The sequence below is a fragment of the Lonchura striata genome, chromosome 3 (genome assembly GCF_050655825.1).
Source record: "Lonchura striata isolate lonStrDom1 chromosome 3, ASM5065582v1, whole genome shotgun sequence".
NCBI lineage: Eukaryota > Metazoa > Chordata > Aves > Passeriformes > Estrildidae > Lonchura > Lonchura striata.
In genome coordinates this window covers 53,536,020-53,558,752 of record NC_140705.1, presented here as the reverse complement: position 1 = coordinate 53,558,752, position 22,733 = coordinate 53,536,020, and the positions used below count along the sequence as shown (strand labels likewise).

The window sequence follows — 22,733 nt, the reverse complement described above, 5'->3', positions numbered from 1 at the left end:
AATATTGAAACTGAATAAACAGTGCTACTAAAAAACTGGCTAACAGTTTTAGATCAAACAAAATAGTAAGAGAAAGTTATCTTCTCTTGGCCTGTTGTTTCTACCACAGATGGACTTAACTACAACCATTTGGAAGATCTTTCAAGTTAGAGGAGGATTAGGTTTTAAACCCAGAAGCTGGCCTGACTTCCATGTTGAATGCTGCACTGTATTTTCAATTTTTATCTTACTTGATCATCTAATTGCCCACCCATATAAGAAAGCTGCCTAATTACGCCATAGAGCAGTAATGACACTGCAAGCCTAAAATTACCTAAAAAATGTAAACAAAACCATGCTTGAGTCAAATCCCATTTATATTCTTTAGTGGATACTTGAAAGCATAACAGAATAACTAATATTTCTAGCAGGTTAAGCTAAACAACGGTAAAAATAGAACCTTTAAATTAAAGCTCTCGCCAACTGGAGATGGTTCCATTGAATTTTTAAGTATTTTTTTACATTTCTGCAAGAAAGTTACTTTATGCCTCCATTCTGCTCTCTTTTTAAGCACAGATTGTAAAAGCACCTTTGGAATCCTTACACATGTGGCAACATCCGTTTTGAAAACTTTCAGTACTTAAATGAACTGGTTGCTTAATATAGCAATCTCTAATTAGTATGTTGCATAATTCTGCGGGTGCTTTGAGGCAGAAATTGTCATTCATGATGGATCTAATAACCCTGTAATATTTCTGTCTCTCTGCCAGACCCTCTTAACCCTCTCAGAGGAATATCCATCTGTCCACTGCACATACCTGTTTAAAGACAATAAAAACCTTTTAATTCATATCTACTTATCTATTAAGGCTTAGTTCTACAGTATTTCTTTTCAAAAATGTCTTTCTTTTGAGACCATCAGCTCCTTTGGAGTCCTTAATCAGCACTAGATATCACTAAGAATATCTTCTTCATTGGGTCTACATTTTCTCTGAAGAGTTAAATGGGCAGAATATGAAGAAAAGGGCTATTTTGCATTATCTTAAGAGTGATGAGCACAGCTTTGCATCTAGTATGTTTCAGCAAAAGTGAAAGTCAAAGAGAATATAAAACAGTCAGTAATGAGGCACAACCTGAAAATTAGTAATATCCCGACACAGCAGATCATAAGCTGGGCTGGATGGCAGTAGATGCTGTTGCTGATGCCTGGAAGGGTGAACTGTTCTGAGAAGACTTCACTTCATAAATCCCACCCTAACAGATGAAACTATCATTGCTACACTTAAAGATGAAAAACTGAATTTGTTTAACTGTGATTGAAATTTCACATCCTCTCTTCTGTCACGCTAAACTACAATGAGCACCCTGAGAGCACTCAATACATTTTTTTACTTTATTACACAGTAATACAGCAACCACTGCATTCTTCTCTGGCAAGAGACATCAGAGGGACAACTAGAAATGTACCAGCAATATAAGACCATTTCTAGCAAACAAGATACTTTTCAAAATCACTTCACTTCCTTCCCCTAACCCCTCTTTAAGGGACCAATCTTCACAACTGCAATGCCACTACACCTAGAAGCTGAAGCCTACCAACATGCAAAGGCTAAATCATATGTATGTGACAGAGTTCTTCTCAGAGAGCATTTTTTAAAAATGCTTTCAGAAAATTATCTTTACTATACCTCTGAACTGTTCCCAAGGCTGAATATGAATAAGACTGTGAAATGGTGAGGCACCACACAGGACCAAGTGGCTAAAGCAGTAATCTGGGATGCAGGCAGTGACATATAGTCTTCCAAATTTGCCAGACAGCTCTGCCATATCTTACTTACAAGGCACATTCTATAGATTGTGCCAGTTCCACATGTGTGTGCTTACCTGAGCTCTACACTGCTGACCAGAGGGGATCTCATCCATCCCACCCACACTGCTCCACAATATAGACAGGATGGAGCCCTTACACGTCCAGCACTGCACTTTGTTCACAACTGCCCAGCCAAATTGCTTTCTGTGGGAGAACCCCCCGTCTCCTACTAGAAAAAATATCAGTACTCAAATATATGTAAACCTCTGATAAGTGAAGTCTGCATTTCCCATAATACTTAGTAACACCTTTGGCCCAGGGAAAGTCAATCATACATATCTCCTTTAGAAGTTTGCATTTTCCATAAAACTCAGTAAGACCTCTGGCCAAAAGAAACCTTACATATCTGCTTTAAAAATAGCATAAAAGCCCGTATTGTGCACCCCAAAATTGCTCCTGCACTCCTTTAGTTTGACAAATTCTGAGTAGTGGTTTGGGGTTTCTTGTTTGAATGAGAAGAGAGCAGAAGATCATCACTCCCTCAGCTCCCACTAGTCTCAGCTGTAAGCTGGGAATTAACAACTCATGCTCTGCTCATAGTGCATAAGAGGTGAGCACTGGCCTGGTGTTTTGGCTCTTCTCAAAAACCAAGGTGGGAAGCTGAGGGACCATGAAAGACTTTCAAACTGGATGCAAGGAGACGTAAAAGAATACAAGGCTGATGACTGAATGAGCAAATTAAGAAGCAGTTTGGCCCAAACTCAAGCTAGTTATGATTCACAAACTTACTTACAGAGATGTAATACATACTAATTAACCACAGGAAAAGACAGAGATCGAAAAGATGAATTCTTTTGCAGGGAAAAAATTTACACTGCTAAAGATCAAATCAGAAAACTGTATGCTGTTGACACAACCTGCCTTTCAATTTAGGATAAATTTTAATTACATAAGTATTCAAATGATGGTTAGATTGCTTAAGAAATTTCACAGCAGCAAAAACTCTGTCTGTGCTCTCAGCAAATAATCACTAAATGTGCTATCAGCTCCCTCCATTCCAAATTGGCTTATGCTACTGAATCAACTGATGTGTAGATTAGAGAGTATTTCAGGTTTCCTGCCTTGTGAGTAAAAAGTACTATGCAATCAATTCCATTACATATTTTAAAAATATTACTTATGCCACCTAACTATTAATGTTAATCACACTGTATCAGGAGAGATGTTTTCTTCACCCCATCTGGAGTATTTGTTCATGCACTTAGGAAAATTTGAAATGCAAGATGAGCTTTACAGTTCCAAACACACTGCAGCAACTGAAATAGAACTGTATCATCTCATATGTCTTTAATTTTATCAGAGGACTCAGAAGAGTTCACATCAAATCAGTGAATCTGAGCAGTCCACACAGCATCCTGACATAAATCAAGGGAAAGGCTTTGGGATTAGCCAATTCTGTGTGTGGTACTGATTAAAAACATAGAACATTCCCCTTGAGGCACTTTTCCAGCTTGGAGACTCAGAATTTTATTCTCTAGTTCACTGTTCATGTTGCCCTGTATGGTCATTAAATGCGAAAAACGATATATAAGCAATATATCATTTCCTACTTCAACATGTTATTACCATTTTACATGATTTACCATGTGCATGGGAATTACTGTGTTCACAAAATAAACATATTTATAGAACTGTCATTCATGCTTTAATAGGCCATGTAGTTTTATTTTCTTAAAAGGCTGCTTCTTTCTGCTGCCTTCCTCCTCCTGTCTGCCCAAAATGAAAAACATACTAACAAAAGTTTGAAAGTGTAAATGAATGCTATGGATTTCATGATAATAAATTAAAGTGTTTTAAATTACATCAGCCTTGTTCTCTGAAGAGACAAAACAACTCTTTTGAGAAGCTGCCTGTAGCAAAGGGACCTGTTCCTCACATTCACCTGTAGATGGCATTCATCCCATTGCTGTATGTGGCTCTTATGAGGATCCTCTTCACGTTTGCAAGGATAGTCATGAACTCCCTCCTGCTGACTGGAACATCACTGCCATGCACTGAGAAAGATTCTGGTTTCAGCATAATTTCTTCAGTGTGCTCTTCTGAAGGCTGCAGGTGAATTATCCCTTTTGGAGTGCTGATTTTCAAGTCACCTCCCTAGAGAGAGCCATGAAAGAGAGAGATTTAAACATGAAAAAAGTATTGAAAAAAAGCCCATTGGGGTACATGATTTATTGAATAATATATTTTACAAGAATAACAAATATCAGGAATAATATTCACTTTTCATAAACCTGGAATGGACTTGCCTGATAGAACTGAAAAGCAGTGGAAAAGAAAGTTTGGGTTTTTCAGATAAAACCTACTGTCATGATGCGTGGCTCTACATAGGCAAAAGCAAATTAATATAATACTGAGGTGGAAAAGAAGAGATCTACTGAAAGAATGTCAAAGTGAAACCTCAAATGACCAAACATTTTACTTCTTCATGGATGAACAGGAAGCATTATAGTTTTCTAAGCTACTTACAATAGCTGCAATAGTGCCAGAGACTACTTAAGATATTGAAGCTTTTAGTTTTATGAAGTATGCCCATTCTGTCGCACTACAAATTAGCTGAAAGTAAGTGCACCTTGCTGTTTTGTGACCTCCAGACTTCACACCAAACATCTGAAAAATCAGGCCTTTTTATCTTTCTCTCTTTATTTTCTTTATTTCTTTCTTTGGCTGAAAATACTTTACCTCTATGATGACATCAGATTGAACCACCAATTTAGATGTTTCTTCCTCTTCTTCTGTGACATCATAGGAGACTGTAAATTTCAGATATCCTCCAGCAGCTGCTACCTGAGGAATAAAAAGACAGAAAAAAATCTAATTAAATAGAAGAAAATGGTCCTTAATCACCTTGGGGGCAGTTTTCTTGAGCATCATTAAATTCCTTGTTTTGCAAAACCACATACAGATCTTTGAGGATTACAGCTGTTGAAGGCTGCGAAATCCTTAAACCAACAGACTAACAGAAATTAGAAACAGACTTGAAATCTGTGCAAATTTCCACTAGATACTTGCATTAGATTTTCAGAGTAGTTTTTCAGTTGTATGGTGCTCATTTAGGCTGGCCTCTGAATCAGCAGCCTTAGCAACCTACAGAAAATTCAATAACTTCGGTTTCATTAATGGAGCAAACTACCAAAATAGAAAAAAAAAGGCTGAGATTTTTTTTTTAGAATGAACCATAAGCTAAAGTAAGAATTTTCCCTGGACTCAATTCATTTAGTGGACTCAAATGAATTTATTTTAAGTGAGTGTTTCAGCCCTTTCACTCAGTTTGACCCAGCCTAGAATGTGAGAAGTCAATGGCCAGGCCATTGTGTCATGGTAATATATTTTTTCCATGCTCATTCAGCCCCCAGGATCACAGCACTGACACAAGCTATTCCATTATAAATGGAATGTAGTAGGATGCAAATCAAAAGTTGCAGACTTGAATGACAGAGTCCAGCACAGGAATAATGCTTTCTGTTAATTGACTGGAAGCAGCGTAAGTAAATAAAATACTGCAAGAGCTACATTTTGGGTTTTAAATGTGTCTGCCTCATACTTCATTGCAATGTGAACCTCCTCCCTGAGAACATTAAAATCACAGGGTTTCTTCTGCACTTCCAATGCCTGCTGCTGAGCACAGAGCAAATCTGCAAGTCTTTCAAAAAGAGAATATCTCAAAGACACATTCGTTCATTATACTGGATGCTTTTGCACACAGTAACAGAAAGCAGTGGAAGTCAACACTTCATTATTTTATGATGAATCTAGTTCAAGGGTGAAAGTAATATTCCAGCATTTAAGGCTATATCTGTGGCTGTAGAGCTAATTGTTAGGTTAAAGCCAGAAAACTCCCTCCAATTCATAACCTGGATCTTGAACCATAGAATCATAGAATATCTCAAGCTGGAAGGCACTCATACTAACTTGGTCACTCTCCTCTTGACATATTTTAATAATCTGATGTCCTTGAGGTGCCCAAAAGTACACACACTGCTTGAAGTGAGGCTGCCCCAGTGTAGAGCAGAGAGGGACAATCCCCTCCCTTACCTGGCTGGTGATGCTGTGCCTGATGCCCCCCAGGACAGGTTTGGCCAACTGCTGACTCGTGTTCAACTTGCCATCCACCCAAAGCCCCTGATCTCTTTCCACAGTGCTGCTCTTCAACCTCTTACCTCATAATTTGTGTGTATAAGTAGGAGTACCCAATCTCAGTGACAGAATCCAGCTTTTGTTATATTTCTCTCTAGCCTGTCCAGGTCTCTCTCTACCCTTGACAGAGTCTGCAGCTCCTCTTAGTTCAATCACTGGCAAACAGTGGCATAACATGTCTATCTGCATAGTGCCCAAACCTGCTGGGACCAATGCAACTACTTAAAAGCCTTGACCATAACAACATGAAAAGACATTTTTTTCCTTGGATACAGCTGTTACAGCATTGTTTTGCCTGTGCCTAAGTCTAAGCACTGGTTTGTAACTGCTAGAGGAATGTAGAAAATTTAGATATCTGAAATGCTGCAAGAAGTACCCAGAATTGCTTTCAGCTGTAGAAAAATATTTTAGAAGAGCAACTTTTGCAGAATTTTATGATTTCAATTCCAAGTTCAGACTGACAACAAAGATTCAAAAAAGTGAAAATAATGGGAAAACAAAGAATAGGCAGTTGCAGGCAACCCATAAAAATTATGGACCAAGACAGGTTTTACTTTTTCCAAGCTACATAACCTTTACCTTGGTATATAAAAATCCAACATGGGGACTCATAGGTCACAGAGCAGGAAAGAAAAAAAAAAAGGAAAATTAAAAAAAAAACATTAAAGGAAAAACAGCAAGAATGGATTACAGACTCCTAATATATAACCAACAGGAAACACAAGAGGAAAGGGGTGGGTTGCCTAGTCCAAAAAAGAGAACAGTCAGAGGAAATAGGATAATAATTTACCAACATGTAGAAATCTGGAAAAATGTAGTGGCCATTTTTATTTACCTGTGGCAAATGGAGGGAAGGCATGAAGAAAATTCAGTTTGACTATAGAGAAAACTGATTGTAAGGATGGTCAAATCAGTATCAAATCACTTGAAAATGCTATTGAAGTAGTTGATTAATTAGCAGCAGTTCAGCATGCCAGAGGTACTCTGGATATGATGCCTAAGAGCTGGAATATGACTAAGTCTCCTGAGGTCTCTGCTAGCCACAGCAGTCTTGAGTTTCACCACTGCAATTGGCAAGATTTACATTCACAAACAGGATCACACACTGAAGACGAGGTCCCCAAAAGGCACATATTGTAGAGAATACCTCACAGTTCAGAATATGTATTTACCTTGTATGCTGTATAATACCAATACAGATTAGAAAAAAACCCTCAAACTTACATAAACCAAAAAGTACTACTTCCTTTTGTCATTGTTTACAATGGTAATTTCCTTCCTTTGCATATTTGAAGTACAAGTTCATTCACAGACAAAGGAATTCAGAGGTCAATCCATGTACTGCATGCCATCTTGTGCAAAAAGTACTTTTCACTGAGTATTAAATATAACTGAAATAAATACAGAAATTAGGCACCCATGAGATCCCTCTACTTTCATGTTTTTCTCTATATCACCCAAAAATTCAGAGTTCTGCCTCAAGGATTGTCATCTGAGACCATCAACACCAAAGAGAACAAGGCATAAAAGTTTGCCTGGCTGGTGGCAAATGCATGTATTGTTGAGACAAGAATAGCTGTATAAAAATGTCAAGGAACTTCCACAGAGCTTCTGTTGTCTCTCCCACCTGTTTTTAGATTAATGCATCAAATATTTCTTCCCAGCTTTGGAGGCAGAATCTACACATTCAAGAAGAGTCGCAGATTCCCCAAGAAATAACAAGCATAGGAAAGAGAAAACACAGCTATCTTAATTCTAATCCAAGAAGTTTCTGGCAGATAGGTTTTTGAGGCTTTTTGCAATTGTCCATCGCTAACTGTATTCTACTATTACGTTACATGCTCTTAAAGAGAGCTCTTAAGAGAGCAGACAAGACTTTTTTACAACACCCTAACAGAGTGTCAACCAAAATGGAAGCAGAAAAGATGGTTCCTTTCCTGTGAACAAATGCCTCTGCTCGCCAGCAAAAGAGCTAGGGGTAGGAGCAAGAACCCAGTATTACCCTGCATGTTTTGATGTTATATGCTTGTCCCACTAAAATTACTTATAAGCCAAGATAAGTGATAGTAGACCACAAATATTTACATCACTGAAAACAAACAACATTTCTACACATATTAGCAAGGCTAGAGTTGAGGAAAGCTTGCATCTCTTCATATGGAAATCAAACTTTATAAGTCTTTCTCTTCCTGCACTTAGTGAATCTGCTGCCAATGCTTTCCCAAGGTAAGCTGTCAGGGTCTCTCCTGCTAATGTCCTTGGAGAATATCTCCTTCTTTTACAGATTTATATTCTATTTTGTTGTTGAGTTACTATATGAAGATTCACACTCTGCCTCTCCAGTGCCTCTTGTAGCTCTGCCTGTAAAGGTTTAGCACTTAGTCCACTGCACTGTGGGCTGCCTCGTTTCTTCTGAACATCTACCAAATGGAACTTCAGAAGATTAGGAGCTATCTCCATTAAATAGGGTGCTGATTACAGTCCTTATCTCATTAAGAAGTAAAATGGTCTTCTGTCAGTTGAGAAGAGACTCAGTTTGTGATTAAAGCACCTAAATATGAACTGGCGCACGAGATATGGCACTACATGGTTCCGTGTAGGCAACTGGAAGAAGTCTTTCATAGAATTAAAGGAAAGTGGCTGGTCAGTGAGCCCACCAAAGGACGACCTTCAAATCATTCCACTTTGAATTCATATTAAAAAAGCAACTTGGAAGACATAAAATTCTGCAAATGAATAAGTAATTATGCACTGTGTTATTGGAATATAACAAATACATGTTGCTCAGATATTTGGTAGTAAAATCTATACAACAATGGATTTAACTAATAAGGGCTTGGATATCAGGCCTAATTCAAGAGAACACAATACCTTCAAAACCAAAATTATATTACTGCATTAAACTAGATTTAGACCAATACTCATACAACACCAGACTTTCAAAACCAGTGAATTAAAAGGCATCATAGAATCCTAAGACTCTTTTATGTTGGAAAAGAACTCTGAGATCCTGAAGTCAAACCATTAATCCAACACTGTCAAGTCCACCAATAAACCCCATGCTTAATCATCAACAAATATCAACACGAACTATATCAATAGAACTATCTTTTCCCTTTTCACTCTTAGTGGTTGTGGCAGAAATATAGTCACTGACATATTGTATTGGAGAGACAAGCATTACAGAACGTTAATATTTTTATTAGACCAATATAGCTACAAGACAACTACAGGAAGGTAAAATTATTTGGAAAAACATGAATTCTTCCTGCTATTATATAATTATATATACATGGTCATACAATTGGAACTATTTTCCCATTTAAAAATGGGGGAAAAAAACACAAAGGCTACAAACATGAACGGCAGAACATTTCTGTGGAGAATGTTAACTCACATACAGTTGAATAAAAAACCAAGGAGCCTCACAGCAAGTTGCTAATAGTAAATCCAAGTTGTAAGAGATAGTAATGTTGTCTTATTCTGGAAGACATCCAGAAAACAAACATCCCACTTGTTTCCTGATACACCTGTGAATGTTATTTCCTTCCTGCCATGATTATGAGAAATTACACAGATATTCACCCAATCTTCCAGTGGCTCTGTCATATTCCTATGGCTCTATCTATCATTACATACTATGCTTGAAGGTAATGGAATGATAACATACACAGCTCAACATTCCCTGCTAGCCTTCTTGAATTTCCATGAAATAGAGCTGCAATGAAAAGCTGAAGCAGATTTGAACTTGCTCACCTTCACAAACTCTCTAGGCACACATTTATTTTATGAAATAGATTTCAGCCAGTGTAGAGATATCTGCCACCAGAATATCAGCACTAACCATGTGAAAGAAATCCTTTAAATAAAATAAGATTTTTCCCAGTTTATTTGTGGTGACAAAGTTGGTCCATAATTCATTGGCACCAAAGCAGTGATGAGGCACTGGATAATGTACCACCTTAATGGATGGCTAAGTGCACATGTTGTTCTAGCAGCCCACTCAGCGCAGAAGGGAATGGACCGAGGGTTGCTTTTTCTCCCTTAATTTACTTGTGTTGAAGGAAATACTTCACTGGTAATTCGACTCTCATCTGGGTTATTATCTTCTTTGTGAAAAAGTACCAGCTGTAAATTTATGATATTTAATTGGATTTTGCTGATCCAGTCTTTGAGCTAGTTGTAGTGTGAGGGAAGGAAGGGACTAGAAAAGAATTCAGATAGAACCATCACCAAGAAGACATCAAACCTTTCTTCATTTAGTAATAGCTCTCAGTAAAGATTGCATGTGTTAGTTCTACTCCAGATCCAATTAGAGATTAAATAGACTCTCCTCTCTTAGACAGATTGAATTTAGATAGGATATAAAAGCTCTTCTGAGGCATTAGAGCAATATTTCAGATAAAGCAGGGAGCAGAATAATCATGTTTTATTTGAATGACAGTATAGTTCTGGCTAGCTTTAAAAAAAAGTCAGTTTTCTTTATAGAGAAGTTAAACTTTTCCCCTGAAAGAACGGACTCCTTCTCCAAGCTCTTTGCCATCTAGAATTCCTCCAGCTCTATGCCAGCTAGTTCACAATCCCAGTTTCCCCACTCAAGTGCACTCAAAATTCTTCTGTATAATTTGATGCTACATTCTATTTATTTTCACTTTTTCAGAACACCGCTTCCAGAGAAGTAGAGCAAATGTGGGAGTAAGTTTAAATAAAGTAGCCTGACTACTTATCAGCAGTTGTTTCAATTGCTTTCCATGAGAATTTGTCTACAATATTGATCCATTCAAAGGGAAAACTTAGAATTTCAAATCATTCACTGTCATCTTCAGTTTCTTCAAACAGACCACTTCAACAGCCAGGATTTCCAAGTCATTATTTCCTGGAATCTTATCCAGGATGTTATGATATAGGCTCTTTAATTTTTACTATTTCCTCTGCTGATCCTACACTAAAGAATAAAGAAAAGTAAAAGAAAAAAGACTTTTATTGCAATTCCTATTCAAAGGAGTTTTATTCACAAATATTGTGAATACATTGTTTCATTGGACCATGGAACAACAAATTCACAATAAATCTTACTATTTAAAATTTTCCCAGCAATGGAAAGAACCATCAAATCTGTGGGTTACTTTTTTCCCCCTAAGTGAATGTTTTTTGCTTAGGAGACAAAACCTGTCCAAAGGGTAAGCACAACTCATAAGAAACAACAAAAAACTATGCTAAATTGTATTTCTTATGTACCTTGACTATGTCTCTTCCCTATTTTATGGTCAATACCTGAGAAACCCTTCCGGAAAACTTATTAGTCTGAACTAAGCAGTCTTTCACAGCATCTGATCACTTGGCCATAGAAAGAATACTCTGCACCTACCAGAGATATACCACGTATTCAGATTCAAACACAATGGAAACATGAGTGAAGAAAGAACACCAAAAAGGGAAAACATTAAAATCTAGTGAGTATCCCCTTAATCATTCCCTGAAAGTATCCCTTACTTTTGCTAGAATATCAGTAGATCAAGTGTAACGAGACAACTTAAACCTTTTTGATTTTTGGTGTTGGTGCCTTTTCCTTCTTGATGCTGAAGTTCAAGGCATAATTTTGGTATAGTGGTTGATAATGTCTGCCATCCTAAACATGACAATCTTATGAGTATTTCCATGCCCTTTATATTTAAAATAGTTTGTCACAAACAATTTAGACCAATTAAAATACTGCACAATTCCTTTAATTCAATATATCTGCTAAGGAGCATTTAAATGGGAAATATTTTTTTTTAATCAATAAGAAGCTTCTTATATTTTTCAAAATTATATCCATAAACTCAGCCCAGTCTCACTGTTACTGAGATACTGTATTAAAGTTAACATTTCATAACCCTAGTTCTCTTCTTTCTTGGATGAACTAGACTGTATTATTTAGACTGCATTATTATTTGGATGTCTAAATAAAATAAAACTGCTCATTGTGTTTAATATATACTGTTGAAACATCCAATTATGTCATGGAATTCTAAAATGAAAAACAGAATAAATCTCAGTTCCTAAGGAAGACAGGAACTGAATAACATCAACTCTCCTGTGAGCCCTCTACTGCCACTCCTACTTAACATTGAATGGTTGCTCCTCCTGAACTTAGCACTGAAGAAATTAATGCAATCAGTAACTGATTGAAAAATTTGCACAGTAAGATTATATGCTGTCTCCTGAAATGTATTTATGAATGTTGACATTTACTCTACAAATTCTCGAATGTCTACCATTAATTCCCAGTTGTCATTTCCTCTCACTGGAGAAGAAAAACAGAACTCTCCGGTCAACCACTCCTGAAGTCCAAAATTGACTCTTCTAATGATAAACTGTTACAAAATTTAAAATATGTGATTGCTTTGTTACAGTTACTTAACCATAGTAACCAAAGCACATAACCTTAAAATGGTTACTCGTTTTCTTTTCCTTTGCTTTCCATGAACTTAACTGTGCCTTCCCAGCCACTGTTCCCCAAACTGCTGTAACTAGATCAAGGATTCAAAAACAAAAATCAGGGGCGTATTCTTCCAGTAGTGATGTGATAACCTAATTCATGCAAAATTATTGCCCATGTCTATTACTGTGGTGGCAGGTAAATATCAATCTTTGGAAGTCTACCAATATGGAAAAAAAGGACACCAGAAGTTGTGACCCTGTAGCATATGTCAAGTATGTCAAGCAGGCATCATAGAAGGATATTTAAAGAAATTAACCTTGTATGCCATCACAGCTGCAGACATTTTCCCCTGACTGAATACAGTTAAAGTGAAGAAAAAGAAAAAACAGAAACTATTTAATACAAAATCAACAGCTGCTGCAACTGCTGCTCTGATCATTATAAGCACCAATTTAGCAGGCCAGAGTGGCCAAATTGTGTAAGTATGGGTAAAAATAACACTTTTTATTCAACTGTGGAGATGTTTCAGACGACTGGTGATATTGTAATCAAATTCAATATTTGAGCAACAACTCTGAGACATGATTCTAAGTAACATATCCTCATCAAAGGTTTCTAAATAAAAACTGTTTACTGCTGGTCTTGTAGCTGTCAACAATCTTATAATTGAAAGTAATTCTTAATTTTACTGATTAAATGTTAGTCTCCCAATTCCATGGTCTATGGTTCCGAAGGGGCAAACCGTAATTGCAGTGGTCATATTAATAAATGCCTTCCTGTAATATTAGAATGAATGACTAATTAGAACATTTATGTCAAAGTCCAGTTCCATTAAAACACAAGAACCGACCTTTTCCCTCCCTTCTCTAGCTATACTCCTTCATGAATATTTTAACAAGAAAAAGAATTTGCATAATTTTGCAAAACTAAAAGCTGATATTTCTATGGCAACAAAATCCCAGCATGCAAGTACTATTAAACACAAAAATGTAGGACTGTAAAACAAAAGCAACTGTTCAGGTCCAAATTAAAAGCTGTTCTTCTTAAAAATATTTTCCTCAGCTTTGCAACAGCATTTTGGGTTATTCAATATTTTGCATGTGATATTGCTGAGGACATCTCACTGCTTGATGATCTGTGAATGAAAATCCACAGATGCCTCCTAAAGTGTTTACTTTTTATTGAAAAAGCTTAAACAGTGCATGAAATAGTTAAATTCTTTGTTAGAATCACAGAATTACTAAGGTTGAAAAAGAACTTGAAGATAATTGAGCCGAACCATTAACCCAACCCACCTCATTCATCACTAAAATATATCTCCAAATGCCATCAACTGGTACAATCAACTCTTACTACAGTTCACCAAGTTAGACTGTAAGTATTCTTGATTTCAGGCTTTCTTTTGTTTCCATGTTTGTAAAGCACCAAGCAAAACAGCCAGGGATATTATTTCTCAAGTTTGTCACGAAAGAAAATGGAAAAAAAACCCCTTTCACTTCTAACCAACCAAAGGTTATTTTCCTATCTCCTTCTACTTAAATGGCTTACAACATTACTATTGACAATACTGAACCACAATGACGGCTGCACTAGTAATTCAAAGTAAAGTATGACATAAGAAGCACTTTGGGATCCTTTAGGAAACTGAAATATATCATAATGGTTTAAGCTTGAAGGAGTTTTGTAACTGGAGTATCTGTTGGGCAAAATTATTCTGACAGGAAGGATTTACTGCTTTTAATAACTGCCAGTGATTGATTCTAAGTAGGAGATTTTGAATGAAATAAAATGTAAAGAAATCAATATTTTGAAAAAAAATCCTTTTATTTTCTAAGAAAAATGCAAGGCTTTGCAAAGCCAAATACCTGCTCTTCAGAGGTGGCTTGTCATTTGATATAACAAATGCAACAATAACATATTCTTATTTGGCATTTTGCTGCATATCATGGAGACCTCTAAGGATCACATATCAAAACAAAAGCAGTAAAAATAAACATTTGAATATTAAAAAAAGATATAGATGTGTATAAACTTGTCTCTGTGTACTACAATTCACCAACATTAATGATAGAAAAAAAACCCCAACAACTCCTTGCATTTTGCTTTCATTTTTAGGTAAAGGGAAAAACAAAACAGTGAATCAGAACCCTGTGATTTTTGTTGATTTGCAGTCAGTAAAAACCGTATTTTGAATTACTTTGTCTCTGGAGCCAATGCTTTCTCATGATTAAGTTCCTGGCCACTTTCCTGGCTTGCTAGTTTTGCAGATTTCTTCTGCTAACCCTACTCATGACAAACTAACATAGCTTTGAAAAAATACCTATGTTTTCTTTTAGAGAAAGAAATTTGTGTTTGATGTTAATTTAAATGAATGCTAGTTAGCAGTAACTGGATGTATGTATGTATCACACAAACCCTGAATTTTAATGCTGTTTTACTCAAGGAACAAAGATATTTCAGAACAGTACATACAGCACTTAATTAACAAATATTCTTTAAGACAGATTTTTTTTTAAAACAGTGTAGATAAAAATCTATCTTGCCATTTTTTATTGCACCCTTGAAAGCAATTCTGCACTTGTTATCACCATCATGGTAATCCACAGATGATTATTACTGGAGGCAATGTGCTCATATACAGGAACACGCATACACAATGTAATATGCACACTGTGAAAATAAAACTTGATATGAACTCATCTCTGAAAACCACAAAACTGTGCTGCTGTTTTAAAGGGTACAAAAAAACCAAGCTTGTTTCAAATAACCTTAAAAAAAAGGTCATTTCTGAAAATCTTTTTAGGTATTTTTTTTTCCTTCAAGTTCAAAGTCTTTATTTTCTTAGATATGATTTTTTATGAAAAAAACCCCTACATTTCTTCTTAGAAGGCTGAAGGAAGGATAAGCAATCGAGCTAATGAGATTGGAGAGCAAAGGAAAGACAAAAGCCATGAACTGATGCCCAAGACAGAGAAAACAGAAAGGGCATACCTTAAGTCCTCCATAAGAAAACTTATTCTTTCAACTTCAAATTTTTCTTAATGGGCGGCAACAAAAACATCCTTTAGCCATAGCAAGGATAATGCAGGTGTATGAACTTCATGGTTGCTGCAACAATGTGTACTCTTTTTAAGATGACTTTATGATTTTTTTCCCCTTAAATGAAAAATATTAAAAAATGTGTTCTCCATGTATTATCCCGATTAGAAAAAATACATTACTCTATAGCAAACTATATAGGTTTACACTTTTTACTTGTTCCTAAAAGTACAGTGCTTTCTGTTTACAGACTTGAAGCAGTATCTTTTCTACCAATTATTATATTATATACTGTATCTTCTATGGGAAGAAAAAAAAAAAAAGAACCCTTATATTCATGAGTTACCTCTGCTTTAAAGGCAGAATGATGGAGAAAATTTGCTTTGGATGAATTAATAACTGTCAAAAAAAGAGGGCAAGTCTACTGCCCAAGGGTTACATGTGCTGAAAGAATCAACATCAATCTTACACTGGCATAAGCTCTATGACTGTCATATAGAGAGTCCCATTCAAAGGATTCATCATCAAAAAACATTGCAGTTCCATGAGGTATGTTAACATAGAGTGTGTGATTAATATAACATGAATTTGAATTCACACAAGCAGGGAAAGTTCTACTGAGATTAAATGTTCTTAGGCCTGTCGACTTTAGACACTTAATCATGTAGATATTTTGCAATTTTTCTTTTTTTACAGAAAATGCTATGTGGATATAGGTGAAAGTCACATATTTCAAAGATAGCCTTCTATTCCCTTCACAAATTCACTTTTCAAAATGTCAGAAATTCCTTTATCTTTGGCTATAAAATATAGTGCACAGCAAATTGAGCAGGAAAACCATGGGATAGTATTGTCCTATACACACCTCATTTTAATGTTCTGAATAATAAGAGGCACCTAAAAAGTAATAAAACACTCACAAGCTTGGGGAATAAATACATTAAGTCAAGCTATGAAATGATATCCAATGTGATCTTAATGAATGCACATGATGAACACAGAGTAAGTATCCACAGATAGTAATAAAAGAATGTGGAAAAAACCCAAAACTATTTCTACTGAAAAATTATCTTCTTCATGTCCATATTAGTCACGTAACTCATCTAACTATATATTTTGTACCTTTCCAGAAGATATACTTGACCTTACTTGCTCAAAGAGATCCCCTCTTTTTTTGCTGCTTTTCCTACAAATACTGACACTTTTCAATTCAATGGAGACTTTTTAAAAAGAAGTTCCTTACCTTACAGTACAAGGGCACTGTGTATGTTATATCTGGCTGCTGTTACAGGAGTGGATACTACTCACCTTTGATGACTGGCAGTGGCCTTTCTTAAAAAGATTCATTTCGAACTTCACTCTTTCTGAGTATGGAAGATGGAAGGATAGATCCATCTCAGACTGTTCCCTGAATAAAATTCAGCTCCTATTTTCAGGACTGAAAAATCTTTAGGATGCAGAAAAAGGCCATTGGCATAGTTATAAGGAAAAAAATCTACACAGAGATCATCAAAGAGCAACCAAGTTAAAGGAAGGGGACACTGATGTTTTAACAGATCATTAATTGAAAACCAAAAGTTTAGTGATGGACTGAAGTCTTTTTCCTGACTCAACCTAAAAGACTGAGTCCAACCATTAACCCACCACACCTATCCTTCACAGAGCTGCTGCCTTTTAGATATCTTAAAACATCTGTTTCAATCCCTATAATTATATTTATATCAATTTTTCATTAAATAAACTCAGTTCTCCATGTTTTTCTTTTCTTAACCTCAAAAGAGAGTAAGTCTAACTCTCTTTTGGGCTATCTCCAGTTGACAATAAAGCCCTGGACACATCAATATCCTTTTATGAGGGCCAAAGTGTCTTCATAAAAAGTTAGAATTGAAACAGTGTCTTTTGTAGAGAGAAAAGTTTAGATACAGAACAGTGAACAAGATTTGACAGACCAACAGTTTCACCTTGAGAGAAGATGGAGTCTGTGTTTATGTGTATACAGGCAAATATATGTGTTTTTATGTATATAGCAAGCACACTGTATTTAGATATCCTAAAAGGAGAAGATACACAAACCCTCATTCCAGGTGCTTCAGAATATCTCAGGAAATATCCCGCTTGATTGTAATAGATGTTCTCATATGTCTATTTTCTAAATAAGGAAGCACTCCTTACTCTAATGTCAGGATAAACATATATAAAGTGAAACAGCTATAATACTCAAATAATGAAATATTATTTACAAAAACCACTGAAAATCAGTTTAAGCTCATTATCTATTTCTGTCAACCTAAGTTCAGTTTCTAGCAACTGATTTATTCATGTTTCCTCATTTTTATCCTTGGAGAATGCAGAATGACATTATCTATGTGCATCAAAGCCCAGAAGAAGAATGAGAAAATCATGCTGAGTTTTGGTGTTGCAAGTAATTGTTTGAAAAATAATTGTAATTTTACAACCTTAAACATTAAATCTCAGAATTTCATCATGTGCTCTGGGATCTTTAAACTATATTATCAGCATATGAATCTTGAATCTAATATAATCTAGGATTTTCTTTCTTATTCATTATTACTCAATATTTCCTTATTACTCACTTGGTTTCAATGGCTTTTCAAAAGTTACTCTGAATTTCAACAGAGTTTGGAAAACCTCTACTTAATTTTATATTTTATCCAGAATAACAACTTTTAACTTCCCTGAAATGTCTTTTGAATTCTTGGTGTAACAAAAAGCTATAAAGCTCATAAAGAATCAACCTCTGCAAGTAGTTCATATATAATAGATAAATGCAAGGTCTTCTGAGTGTCATTAATGTGATTTATATACCTGCAAAAGTTTCCTTTAATTGAATGTGTTCCTTCCTTCCCTGTTTCTGTCGGCAATGTATATTTTCTCTCCATTTCTAACATAAGCCAGGCTGCTAGGTCCTAATAAACCAAGTTTTGACTAACAGTTTAAATTTTCTGCGTTCATCTCAAATTCTTTAATATTTAGCAGGGTTTCATGCTGCCTTAGATCTAATGCAAATGGTGTAGTATGAACCAATGATTAACCTTATGGCTCCAAGATAAAATATGAGTAAAAAAGCTATCACTTCACAATACCATTAGGAAAAAAAATTATTAAAAATGTTAACCTTAATTTAGTGCTGTTTAAAATGTGTCTTAAATAAAGACTTTCACCTACACAAAGTTATGCAATCTCCAGACACAGCCAGAACACATCAGAAACTCCTTTAAAAATGTTAATCCCTATTTAAATAATGCTCATGTATCAAGTATGCTCATGTATCAATTAAGTAATGCTCATGTATCAATATATCAAGTTAATCACACACAATCAAAGAGTGGGTTTATTTGCTATAGCATCGCTCTACAGGTTGCAAGTCATTGTTTTGGCTCAGCAGTGTGCTTAAGACCCTATTGCATTTGGTCATATGAAAAATTAGCTTTGCCAGTGTTGTGAAATTTCTTAGATCTACAATTGTTTGAAATTTGGAATAGACAGAGATTAGATCCAACACTATCTGTCAGTCCTCCACTGCCATTATGTCCTTCACTAATGTATGAATTCTGTTTTTTCATCTGTCTCTTCCCACCCTCACCCTAGCTGCATTGGCCCTTTTGTTATTTTTCAAAATCTCTTGCATTAACTACCAATTATGGTTTAATTATATAAGTAAATCACCTTTTATTTAAAACTGTCTATTTTCTAATCCATTCAACATTTCTTTCTCTTGCCTTGACTGTAACAGAGACATTCCCTGGCTTAGGAAATGAGTGCAAATTGCAGTATACTGGGTTGGTGGGCAGGACAGCATTGATGTGTGCTTGCATTCTTACACTAATCCATATGCACATGGTATTAGCCACAGCTGGAGACGCGCAGACCTTTCCTCAGGACTAACTGCAGCTGCTCTTACTTTCCCATAGCTGTCCCAGAACTGATCCCCTGCTGACAGAAGCTGCTGTAGCTCCATGAACTTAATTGATTTCTGAAAATTTCTACTAACAGGGCATCTGTCTTTTCCTGTTGCACCAAATGCCAACTTAGGTGTTGACACCTCACTTCTGAAGCGACAAAGGTAGTTCTAACAATCTCTGGGGAGTGAATAATTGTCCAAGGTCATTGAGCAAGAATTACCATTACTTAACACTTGAAACAAATACCTTTCCCCTACTTTTCACAGCAAATCTGCTGCTATATCCACTTAAGTCTATGAAGAATTTCATAGTCAATATATTTTATTAATCCATTTCTGAATGTCAAGCAGAAACCAGGTAGCTAAGGTCCACACTCAAACATTAAAACTTCTTATATTAGGTGAAAGAAAGAATAGAGTGTGAAACAGCAGAGAACATATATTAAGCCTGTCCAAATCCATACAGGCCATCATGTTTTATTTTTAAAATGTAAGTGTGCTGTACTTGGGAAACAAAGCATGCAGCCCCTATGTGGCATATGTAACAAACAACCTGTGTACTCTCACATTAGCCTGTCTCATGTCTGTGTCACTTTCCTGGCCTGGCAATAAATTTTGTGCCTAAAACTCTGTGCACCTTCTTGTACACCATTAAACAAGTCATTAATGGGAAAAAATAGATTTTTACGCATATTTAGGAAGACTGTAAAATTTCACAGTCCTGTGCAATGTGCATGGAATTCCAGTGCATTCTCAACATGATTCTAAAATATTTTAGCTTAAGTTAGGAATTGGGTTGTTTTCAAATGTTTTTCATAGTGAAATGTAACTTCAGGTGCACAAGCCTTCTGTACAAATAATTGTGGTCAGAAAGTTGCATCAGGGCCCATCGTTTGCAATATGTAGAAACTGTATTTTGAAAAATTCAGATAAGAGCAGGGTTGGTCAAAGTACGTCTTTCAAGAACTACTGAAATTGTAAATGGTTAAAGGTTCTTATAAATCTTGCATTTAGTTTGTAATAAATATTTAAGATCCAGAGATTCCTTTAGCATGTGAGACACTAGTAAGTGATCCTCATAAAACTTTTAGTTTATATGGACTGCAGCCTGAATAAGCCTCAGTTAGTCATACTTTTCAGATCCTTCTGCAGAGAATCTGAAATCTCAAATTGTTTCCTGGTTATAGTTTCCTTTAAATATAATTAAAGATAAATGGCATCAAAGGTAATATCAGTTACTTTAGTATTATTGTGCCAAAACCTAAAAGATTTGTCACCTATTGACTTTATGTTTTATTCTTCAATGTTTTCTGTAATACAGTGCATTTTAGGTTATTGTGTATAAGTGGTGAGATTTTCATAGCAGGTGGATTGCAGGAATGACCACTTTGGAGGGTGGTCAGGGGCTCCCATGAGCAAGGCTCAGCACGGTCCAGCTGGCTCTGCAGTGGACACACCACAGCCCATCAACCAAGCTGGTCATGCTTCTGCAGAAACATATGTAAGAAAGGGGAAAAAATATGTAATGAACAGAGGTGGAGGGAACAAAAACACTGAGAACCATCAGAGAGAACACCTAGGTCAGAAAAGGAGGAGGTGCTTTATGACACAGCAAATATCTCTGCAGCCCATGAAAAACCCATGCTAAACACATTTTTCCTGACAGAAACTGCAGCCCATGCAGAGCCCAAACTAGAGAGAATTTTTCCTGAAGGACATGCCAGAGCGGGGGAAAAGTGCAAGAGAGGAGTGGCAGAGTGGAACTGCTAGGTACTGACCACACCCTCCGACTTTCTCTCATGCACTCCAGTAGTGACAGAGGAGTCAGCAGTGAAGGGCTAAAGTTCAGCCTAGGAAATGAAAAGTATTTTAATTTTTTTCCTGTATTTGTCACTATATTAATAGGAAATAAATTAAATTAATTTTCTCCAAGATGAGCCTGTTTTGTCAATGACAGTGATTGGTAAGCAATCTCCCTGTCTTAACCTCTATGCATGAGCTTCCTTATCCTATTTTCTCCCCTGCCCTGCTGAGAAGAGGGGGAGATTGAGCATCTTGTTGGGAGTTTGGCCCTTAACCACAGTTAACCCACCATATCACCTCATTTTTATTCTGAAGCAGTTGATTTGAGATTATTATGTGAAGTGTGCAAACATCAAGATATGCCTACCAGAAACAGAAGAAAATGTCTCAGTGATATTTTTAGTTGCAGTTTTAGCAAAACATCCAGTCTTTTTATAAATACCTGAAGGTAAGGAATACAGTCTATTTAAACTCCAAGATATCTAAAGTTTCACTGAAGTCAATGCAGGGAGCTGGATTTCAATAATCTGAATTGAAGCTATGGTATCTAAGGTTCAAGTATTTTTCCCATGTTTTGATCCATGTACTTGATCCATGTTAAGCTATGGTGTCTGAAGTGCCTAGCACTTCACAGATGTGCCAGAAAAAATATAATTAGAGAAGGTCAAAATATAATACACCACAAAAAGCTTTTCAAAGATTTTAACTTGCTATTAATTCAAACTCTTAAAATAGTTTAACCATATTAGTACATTACTTTACATCTAACAAGTTACATAAAGCTCAGTTTATTTAGATACTGGTTGAATTGATTAAAATGAACAGTAAATGAATGTTTCTGCAACTAAAAGAACTCCTAACTTGTAGTGTGCCAGCCAGACAGCCACAAGTCTTTAATGAAAAACTAGACTTACATTAAGTCCATATGCCAGCTATGGTACATGTTTGTCACTGTATTTTAGACCCTGTGGATCTATCTAGTCCCATTTAACTACTGTGAACAGAGGCACTCATTACTGGCAATTAAGATTTCTAGTACAATCCTTAATCTCTGGGAAAGGTCACTGAACTGTATTTCACCAGAAAGTAACAGGAATGTCTGAGATTAAAAAACAGAAGTGCAACACAATAGCTTACAATACAGTGATTTCCAAATAGTCAACTGCATCTCTGTGATATAAAGTAAGTTGCAAAGAAATTTAATTTCTATAGTTTTAAAGTAATTACTGGTACTTAACTGCTTGTGGGTTTGTAACTAATACAGAATCATCAAATGGACGGGAGGAACCTCTGGAGAGGGAGGGGAGGTTGGGAGGAACCTCTGGAAATAATCTTGTTCAATCCCTAAATCCAACCAAAACTTTATATGAAAATTTTTTAATTTAATTGATACCTATATATTTAATTTAGCTTAGCCTTATAAGGAAAGAAGGAGTACAACTGTAAGTACATAAGACCTAGAAAAAATGTTCTACTTTACCATTCTGGCTTTGAAGAGCTTAGTATCCTCTGCAATAGCAAAGAGCTTCTAACTTCAGTTTGTGAGAATGCAAAAGAAAAGA

General features: G+C 36.0%; 1 protein-coding gene across 4 annotated transcripts in view; it reads right to left on the bottom strand.

The window, feature by feature from the left end:
- The window catches only part of LAMA2 (laminin subunit alpha 2), a 334,791-nt gene that overhangs the window by 150,970 nt on the left and 161,088 nt on the right, over nt 1–22,733 (bottom strand). For all 4 annotated transcript variants that reach the window (XM_077782207.2, XM_085576525.1, XM_077782208.2 and 1 more), the window contains 2 exons: nt 4,529–4,633; nt 3,732–3,943 (listed from right to left, as the gene is read on the bottom strand). In XM_077782207.2, the coding sequence (XP_077638333.2) occupies nt 3,732–3,943; nt 4,529–4,633 (317 nt within the window). The remainder of the gene's footprint in view (nt 1–3,731; nt 3,944–4,528; nt 4,634–22,733) is intronic.